Consider the following 9771-nt stretch of genomic DNA (forward strand, 5'->3'; position numbering starts at 1 on the left):
GCCCGGCCCGGCCCGCCCCGCCGGAGCCGAAGGGAGCGGGGCGCAGGGCGAGCACGTCCGGGAGGCGCCGTCCCCGCCCGCCCGCGCCCCAGCACCTTGTCCAGGCAGTTGACTTTCTCGGTGGGATAGACCACTTTGCCACAGCGGGCGCACTGGGGGTTCATTTTGCGGCTCCTCTCGGGCTGCGGCTCCCGCGGACGGCGGCGGCCGAGGCTGCGGTGCGGCTGGCTGGGCTGGACGGGGCTCCGGGCGGCCGATCTACCATCCCCTGCCCTGGCGGGGACGCCGGGGGTCCTCAGCAGCTGCCGGCGGGCGAGGAGGTCATCGGCGGCGGCTGGGGAGGAAGCGGCGCTCCAGCTGACTGCGGCTCGGCAGCATGTGTGAGTGGGCGGGCGGGGAGCCGGTGCCTGTCGCCCCCGCCCGCTCGCCGCCGCCCGCCCCCACCGCCTCCTCCGTGTGCTTGCGCGCTCGGCTCCCCGCGCCGCGGGCTGGGTGACTCACGCCGAGCTCCGGGCTGCAGCCGCAAGCCAAGCCAAGCCCACCGGCGCGGCGCGGCCCGCAGCGAGGGGAGGGGAGGGGAGGGGAGGGGAGGGCGAGCCCCGCGCCGCAGCCGCCCCGAGCGGGGCACGATGGCGGGCTCCGCGCCGCCGCCCTGAGGCGGGGGGGGGGGGGGGGCGCGGCGCTGCGGCCGCCTCCCGGGCGCACCTGCCCGAGGCGCGCTGTGGCGGCGCCCACCCCTCGCCGCGGCGGGAGGGAGGGCGGGAAGGAGCTGCGGCGCTGCCGGGCCGCGGGGGGGGCTCGGCCGTTCCCCGAAGTTAGGCCCGAGGCCTGGCCGAGCGCCGGCGGGCACCTGCCGAGCGGGGCGGGCGCGGGGCGGGCGCGGGGCCCCGGCTTCCCCCGCGGGGCCGCTGGAGGCGCGAGGCGGGCTGCGCGCTCCGCCGCCTTCACGTCCCGCCCTGCTCTCGGGCGCGTGCCGCCGCCTCCCCGCGGGCGACCCTCACGGGCACGGGGACGGGCACGGGCACGGGCGGGCGGCGGTCCCGCGGGGCGATCGCATCGCAGCCCGCAGGGCGCATCCAGCGCCTCGGAGCAGCCTGGGGCCGGTCGGTTTTGACTTGCTAGTGCCGCGGGAGCGGTGCAGCGAGGAGTCGCGCATTTTTCCGTAGCTGTGTTTAACTACCTGGAATACAAACCGCGCTGATGAAAGTGCTTAAGCCGGTGCAGTGCAGCCTTTTCTGAGGTTTTTTTTTCAGTAGTGCAGCGCTCTGGCGCACAGCAAGGACAAATTCTGCACATACTTGGGTGTTATTAAGTAATCAGAATGCAGCCAGCTCAACCGGAATACTTGGCTATAATTCTGCCTTAGCAACCCAACTTTTATGCACTGGTTGTTCAAAGGCGTGGGGAGAAACAGTAATTTCATCGAAATTAATAATATATGTGATTAAGTGAGAAATACCTAATCAGGCTTTAAATGTTACATGACAGAAGTTGTAGAGCTTCTTATGCCTCGTCTAGGCATAAACATCTGGCGTCCAATGAAATTAATGATGTTGAGATGCTGGCAGTGCCGCAAGCAACAGGAAAGCAAATTTGCAGGCAGTCTTGTAAATGCTTATTGTCTGCTTTGGCTGTCTCGGTGCAGCAGCAAATAGACCAACTGCTGACCGGCTCCATTTCTGCATGCTGGTCCATTTTGGGGCCAGTGCTAGAGGTCTGCAGTTCTCCAAAATCCTGGATCAGACTTTTTATACTGTTGTTAACCAAATTATTCTTCATCTAGAATTTAAGATTTGTCTTCTCACAGTTGATAGCATGATAGTTTTTTACAACTACCTGAAGACCAGTTTGGACTCGGTCTAAGATTTCCCGGATGGAAAAAGGTGTATACACACCCTGCAGTGCTGATGTAGGGTCTGCTGCCTCCGTGCTGTACAGATTACCTTACAGTCCCTGTTCGACAGTCTGACTGGCAGTGAACAATGGCTTTTATTCAAGGAACTCTGAATGCCAGCTGTCTGAGTATGTCGGTAAAGGAAACTTGAATACATGGTAACTCAGCGGTTTCTGCAGGAATTGTCATTTTTGGATCCATCTAAGATCACATCTGAGCTGAATTAGGCCCAACGCATAGGTAAGCCATCTCTGTGCTGCAAAGGTAGTGGAGTAGTGAGCCTGTAGCAGGAAGTAGGATGGAGACTCAGCTAAATAGAGGGCAGTGAATGTTATTTACGTGGGGTGGGGATTTTTTCTTAGCTGACTCAATTCTTGCTTTGCTTAGATTCAGCCTGATGGCTTACGGGTGACAAGGCTCTAGCTCATTAGAAATAACTAGAAGCATACAGCTCCTGCAAACCACTAATATGAAGTCTTCATTCCTGGAAGCTCCAGATTATTAAAATCACATTCAAGGTCTTCTCAGCATGCAGACAAAAATAATTTGGATATTACTCTCAGTCTCAATGCTACGATGAAATCTCCCACCTTATTCTTGAAGGAAAACTTTTATGAACCAAAATATCAACACTAGAAATGAAATAGTAAAATCAATAGGAATACCTGCAGTTGTATCGAAAATGAGTGTTTTGGCAGTATGGAAGCATTCCAATATTTATCATTATTTCAGGTCCGATATTTATCATTATTTCCAGATCCTTGTATTAACTTTTATTAGTTTCCTCCACAAGGAGGGAGAAATAGTGTCTGAAACACAGTCTTCATTTCCACAGCACAGAGCTCCTTGCTCATCAGCCACAACTTTTTTCTAGTGCTACTGTAATGAAAAGCAGGTTCTTTTGCTCTACACAAACCAGTGAGAGAGACAAACCTACTTCACCAATGATTGTTTGTGAGAAAGCAGTGAAATGTTACTCAGCAGCAGTCTTTCCTTTTTCTGAGTAGGTAATGATGCAATAGTGAAGTCCAGCAAAGCAAAATCCAACAACCCTGCTGTGTCACTGACTAAGAGGCTGTAAACCAAAGACTACAAAGCACAGAAGGGTGAATACCTTGCACTCTAGCTAAAGAACTGTTGCCGCAAGCATGGAGACTGTAGTAGGTAATGGACCTCTGTCTCAGGTCCAGCATTGATTCCTAGCTGGTAAATACTGGCAAGTTGTAAGTGGCATCCCAAGATTTTACGCTCTTATACTTACCTCATCTGGTGCATTTCAGGGCCATTTATCTAGCCTAGATGATTGGTAAGTGAATGTTTAGGTGAACAATGCATATCAACAACACTTGCAAGAAGATGCTTTTTTCAGCATACCTACACATGTAAATGTGTGCTGCAGGGAAAAAAAAAATGGTGATACCTGATTTCACACGTTAATAATGAATTTTACCTGAGGCAGAAAAGTTTCAAAAAAACTGTTAAACTAGAAAGTTAGTCTATGTTATTGGAAGTGACTTGACAACACCTTGGAAGAGACAACCCATAGATGCTTGTTTATATGGTCATAGGGATCTCAGGTTTCAATCTAGTTCTTCTGAAAGGCTTCTTGTGAACTTTCTTAGCTCTCTTTCCCACAAAATAGACTCCTTATAAGCCATCTCCCATGGCTGGTGTTAAGACCGGTTGGATCTATCACGTGAACTTTGAAGCCTAGCCAGAAAGCAAAGGCTTCTGTCTTGCAGGTTACCATGCATTTCCCAGGCTATACAAAAAAGCTGAGAGGTGGTGTTCGCTGCCTTCTGTCATCACATGAAGGCATTGTCTTTTCACCTAAATTTCTGCAAGTGGAGTCTGCTCGCAATGTCGTGGATGTATAGAGCCCTATTGAACAAAGTAGGAGTTCACGTAAGCATAGTGATTTGTCTTTTTCAGAGCAAAGAAAGTGTTTTCTTCCATTCAGATATGTATTCATTTAATTACATTGGGGGGGGGGGGGGGGGAAGTGCTGAATGTTGTATGCCCCAATTAACAGCTGATGCCCCACTTGCAGTGTCATCAGTCATTTTTCTGAAACAAGTATGACAATATGTTCTTACACTCTGAAGGACTTGTGTAGAAATAATGTTTGCTATATTTCACTGATTTTTCATTCCTGATCCAGGTATAAAAGGTGGGCTAACTGACAAGTTACAGTAACGTACTTAAAAATACCATCTTAACTGCTATACCCAGCTCATAATGTTTGTGTATGAGCTCCAGCAGGTATTGTATCACATTTAAGTGGAAGGATGATCTCATGGTTAAGACACTGCATGGAGAATTGCAGACGAAGCCTCTGAGCAGTACTGCAATACAGATAAATAATACTGAAAGAGGTTTTGTGAAATTCTGTGAGTGTCCTAAATTATGTAGTAAACAAAGATATTAAACTCATATTGGTTGGCACAGGAGTGGCCAGTCAATTTTTGACCCTTACTGTTTGAGCTCACATTTAACCATATAAAAGAAGAAACTGCGTAGTTACATTTCAGATAGGAACAATGCAACTTTAATGTGACCTTGTTTAGAGCTACCCAGGGTGCTGTTGGAGAAATGTGTTTTTTAATTCTCTACTGTGGAAGGGTAATTTATACTCTTCATATGCAAGGGTCAGTGGAAATATGTTTTCAACTTCAGCTATGGAAAAACTAAAACCAAAAGTGATTGTTTTCCTACCAAAACAAAACCAGAAATTGTTAGACTTTATTATGTTCTGTAATATGATCCAAACAACACTCTGCAGTGGAATCTCAATACATGTTTTCAGAATTACTCAATTTTTAGCTACTCAGATCAATCTAATAGAGTAAGGAAATACTAGAACAAAAATGGTTAGCCAGTTACCAGCAGTTTTCTCTGTTGTTAGGATCTCCTTTCTTCACTCAAAAAGCATGCAAGCTGAATCCCGCATCCCACAGTAGCTATACACTATGAATATATGAACAAGTAATAATGAAGAGTCAGTATGACTATGGAATTGCCTAGAAGAAGGGGCTTTTATCCTCTTACTGTTAATGTTGCAGTGGAAGTTTCAATTTATGCATGGGGTCAGGATTTTCCCTTATTAATGGGTCTTTCAGGGTATTTGGATGATACTTTCTCTTCAAATTATGAAAAAAAAAAGATTTTGTCTATGTTTTACTGAAGACAAAAGGTAACTGTAATAAAGCTTAGTAAAAATGGGCTGGTTACTGGTATTATGCTGAGCAGAAGGTTGTTACCTAGTTCATTTGGTTTTGTTTGAACCTCGAATAGCTGATTTATGAGTAAAAAGCAGATTGAAAACTTCTTTCAGGTGCAAATCTTATTACCTGTATGCATATGGATGTGTTACAGAAAAAGCAGCTGGCATCAGTGAGGTGCACACGCTCTGTAATTCAGGTGCACAAAGCAGGTAGAGTTCTGTGGATAGCAATACACAGGGTGTTTTGAGAATTTGGCAGTGCATGCTTGAGTGTTAGCTTTTTTAGCAGGCATATCCAGAGATAAATGAGCACAACTAGGATGCTATAACCACACATCCAGTATTTCGTAAATTGTGTCTTCAGTGATCTGGGAACATAGAAACACTCAACCTGACTTCCAGTTCAGTAACATATTCTAACATCAGAGGTTGGGGTGCCTGCGCACCCTTCACATTAAACTTGCATGTGTGTAGTTTGAGAGGAATGAACAATGTGAGCAGGTGCAGGCAGAGCACAGCAAGAGCTGTGTTCCTCACTGCCAGAGCTGCACTGCTGCCAGTGCCTCAGTTCAACTATTCAGTCTGTTGTTTTGTTTGCAGACCAAGGTAAGGAAGTTGTAGATCCCAAAACACTGTTCACACAGAAAGTAGTCTGAAATCTGGAAGCCTTCAAAATGAATTTCCATATTCAGTGACAACACTTAGAATAAATATACATTATTAGTACTTTTTTAAAATTCCCTTCTCTCTGTTACAGTCCTTGTAATCTTTTAATCCAGTTCCAGCCACATAAATGGAGTGAACCTTTTTATTTTATATATATTGAATGTGTTGGGAGTTTTTTTTACCAGCTGTTTTTCCTCCCTTTCTAGTCAGAGTTAGAGATTCCTACCATGTTTTTCAGGAGTAAAATCAAATTAAGAAATAAAGATTAGGGAAGAGAAAAAATCTATATATTTTATTTGATAAAGCAACTAATTTTCATGAGCAAGTAATTGATACAGGAATAATAAAGCCATCATCAGAGCTCTTGGAGAAGCTGAAGGAGAAGACTGTCTTTGGTCAACCCTACTACACTGTGTCAAGAATTAAAACTAGTTGCTTAATCCCAATCGAAAGAGATTTTCAAACACTTTACCACCACAGACAACCAATCCAACAGTCCAGGCAAAAGGCTCTATGCTGGACTGTCAGCTATGGAAGCACAGAATGTTATTTACTCATTCTGTTTTAGTAGCTATCACTTTCTGTTTGCCATGTTGAGTAAAAGTATAAAGCTACTTGATTTTGCTTATGAAGATGAAATGGGACTAAAAGATTATTTGGTATTTGTGGATATTGTTTACTGGCCTATGTTTAGCCTGAGAACAAAATAGGAATTTAGAGAGAGAATTAGGGTTCTAAACTGAATTTTTAAACCTAATGAGAGGGTTCTGGTAGCTTTGAATAAAACTACAACAATGGCATTATTCATACTCTTGTCTATGCAACTACTTTCCCATTCCAGAAATAGGAGTTGAGTAGCTTCCTGCCTAAATAAACAGTCCACGTAGATGGAACGTGATCTATAAAGCTTTTTAAAATAAGGTTTCCTTTTTTAAACTGAACAAAATAGTGAAATACAGGAAGGGTTGGGCTGGGACTGGGACTGGATCCTTGAGTTTAATGTTTTAAAAGGTTATGTGACGAGTTCAGAGTAACAATATGCTTACTCTGTAGATGGCCTGGAAGTACCGTGTGGAATACACTCCCTTCATTGCCAAAATTCCCTCCATTGCCTCTTGCAATAGAAATACAGAATCATTAACAAGCCTAACTGGGCCTCAGAGGAAACTGTATTTCCAGCCATTTTAGGAAGATTTTTAAATTGTAGCCTTCACAGTACAGACCTGTCAAATCTCACACATCAAGAAGGAGTCTCACATGTTTAGCTCCCAACCTATCTCCCCTGCAGCTCAACCTGTATCACACTCATTTGCAACACTGTGCCATGGCTCCTCTCCCATCCTCTAACCCCACGTGCCAGGCACAGCTGGATGGCCCAGCCTACAGCCTGCAGAACAGCTGCAGCTAGCATGGAGCATCAGGGAGCAAGAAAGGAGGAGGAAGAGGATATCCAGTGCAGCATGGCTGTGTTGCTGAAAAGAAGGATGGATTCCAGGGGGATTCCTGGAAATACCAGCAAAATCACTTTCCAGAAAGTAAAATCTCTTCATGGTTCAATGTTAGCATTTTTCCAATTTATGTTACTTTTTAAGTTTTCAGTTTTGAACATAGAGACTATGAGCTCAAAGGCTATTAAATAAACTCTGTACAAACTGTAAAAATTATAATCTCTAAACAAACAAATGAAAACAATACAGTTCAGATAAATTACAGGCTTAGGCCAGTAAGACAGTGACTGGTGATAGTCTTCTACCAGCAACAACAACAACATTGGCTTCTGCAGCACCATTCCAGGTCCCAAGCTTGCAGAACATGCTAATGTAATAGGAGACAGGACTGAGGAAAACTCACCTTCCTCAACCTACCTGGAGATAAACTGCTAAAAAAGGCCATCTCACTTTAAGCTCAGCTCAGACACTTTAAGGATGTGACTGTGAGTTCTGCCTTATACCTGAATTTTTAACAACAGAGCTTCAAAGGATTGAAAGGTTGGGAACAAAAGGCCAAGGCAGAGACCCAGCCTGTATAGACCCTTACCACTGTATAGATCTCTGGTGACCTGAAGGGCACCATTTGTGGCCTGGTACACTGTTGCTTTCATTGAAAAGTCAGGGATAACAAATTGGAAGCAAGGTGTCCTCTCTCCAGCATCTTTTGGTGTGTATTTTCATAGGCTTCTGTACTGGGCCCAGAACAAAGTCTAATTTGAACCATCTTCCTAAATACTTCCTATCATATGGGATTATAATAACCTTGGATGGAGAAATACACAATTTAATCTTCTAGTTGTTTATTTTAAATTAACTATAACTGCATTAGAAAATTAATAATAAATCCATTGCACATCTTTTAAACATCTTGACTATTTTAACTGATAAGGTTATGCTATGAATAGAAATTGTGTTGTACATACAGGTACTTTATAATATCTGTGTCATCTTTTTAGTCAGAACCTTTTATTTCTTTCCTCTCTGCAATAGACAACAGGGAATAGCAGGCCCAATGCCACTGTCATGAAAAAGATACAAGTGCCTTTCTTTTCATGAGATCTCTGCACTTGCTCATTAATAAAATATTAGAAAAGAAGAAACAAAACCATAGTAATTATCAGCCAAAAATTCATCTGAATACTCTAGACCTTGAGTAAGAATCTTAGTAATGTTGCATTTTGGAGGAGAGGTGTTTTTTTAGATGTGGCACAAAAGCATACACAAAGCAAAGGAGAACTTCATAAGGGATGACTACTTTTCCATCTAACTGTAGAATTACAACTAGCGTGTTAACTGTAGTTTCAAGAAGTAAACAGAGAGCAACATGTCACATAAATTGGATTTTCTAGCATGTAATTGAGGATCTTCAGTGCGAAGTTCTCATTTTTCCCCAAGCTTTCTATGCAGTATCTTAAATGTTGTCTTAGAAAAGGCAATTATTATGTGGAGCATTAAGGAGAGCACAAATATCAGTACACTGCAGAGATACCAGTTAATTTTCCTTTAACTACTGAATCATAAATAAAGGAAAACAGCATTGTTAAATGGTTCTAAAGTTACGTCAGGCCAAGCAGCGATTGCATTGCCATGCGAAGGATACAGTTTTGAAAGATGCTACAGAGGGAATTATTATAAAGTTACATTATACAGAACATTTCGTTTATTTCATTCACATTACAAAAGCCCTAATGATATTGCTGTGCCCGCCCCTTTCCCTGATGTATGCTGCAGGCCAAGTAGTCCAACTGTCCATGTTGGCTGGGCAGCAGAGTACATTTCATGTTACCATGAGAGTGGCATACTTGGTCCATCGAGAGAAAGAAGGAAAACTCCAGAGGATTTGGTTTTCAGAGTCCCTGCTGGTGTGACTCATAAGGCAGCCAGAGCTACCTGTACTAGCAGCAGCAATTGTATGAGGCAGCACGTCACACAGCATCCTCATCTCCTCCCACAGAGCAGAGAACTCTTATGAAGGATTAGCACCACAGCCCTGAAATAACCACCCCAGTCTTTCCAAGAGAGCTTCCCAAATTAACCAGTGTGGCTGCAGCACCTGATCTCCCCTAGTCTTCCAGCTCCCTCAAGCCAGGGCCTTGCACTGACAGTATTAACCAGATACAAACCCACTGGTGACCAGTCAACTCACATCTGCTACAGAACCGTCTGCATACATCTGGGATGATGGTGTGGTAGCACACCCTCCTGCCTCTGATCACACATGTGTTGGTGCATCTCATCCCATTTTTTCCTTACAAGCTCCTGTCTGCTAGATGGTACAGAGAAACATAGTTCAGATCCACCAGGTTTTCCAGGATGGCATTAGCTGGGACAAGCAGGAGGGAGTCCTTTTAACTGTCCCTTCTCCTACCACAGCCTGATTTAAACACATGTTCCCCATCTCTACTACCAGCCCATGTGAGCTCCTAACTTAAATACAGAGTTAGAGAGGGACAAGATCCTTGCAGCCACATAAGCCAGGCTGCACCTGATTTTCTGCT

General features: G+C 44.6%; 1 protein-coding gene across 2 annotated transcripts in view; it reads right to left on the minus strand.

Annotated features, from left to right (window-relative positions):
• Positions 1–709, minus strand: part of NEBL (nebulette) — a 269278-nt gene extending 268569 nt beyond the window's left edge. Inside the window, exon 1 of one of the 2 annotated variants that reach the window (XM_040591580.1) lies at positions 96–709. In XM_040591580.1, coding sequence (XP_040447514.1) covers positions 96–164 — 69 coding nt within the window. In that variant the 5' untranslated portion in view covers positions 165–709. The remainder of the gene's footprint in view (positions 1–95) is intronic. The other variant, XM_040591578.1, reaches the window with a different exon arrangement.
• Between the last annotated feature and the right edge of the window lie 9062 nt (positions 710–9771).

The sequence above is a fragment of the Falco naumanni genome, chromosome 4 (genome assembly GCF_017639655.2).
Source record: "Falco naumanni isolate bFalNau1 chromosome 4, bFalNau1.pat, whole genome shotgun sequence".
NCBI classification, from domain to species: Eukaryota; Metazoa; Chordata; class Aves; order Falconiformes; family Falconidae; genus Falco; species Falco naumanni.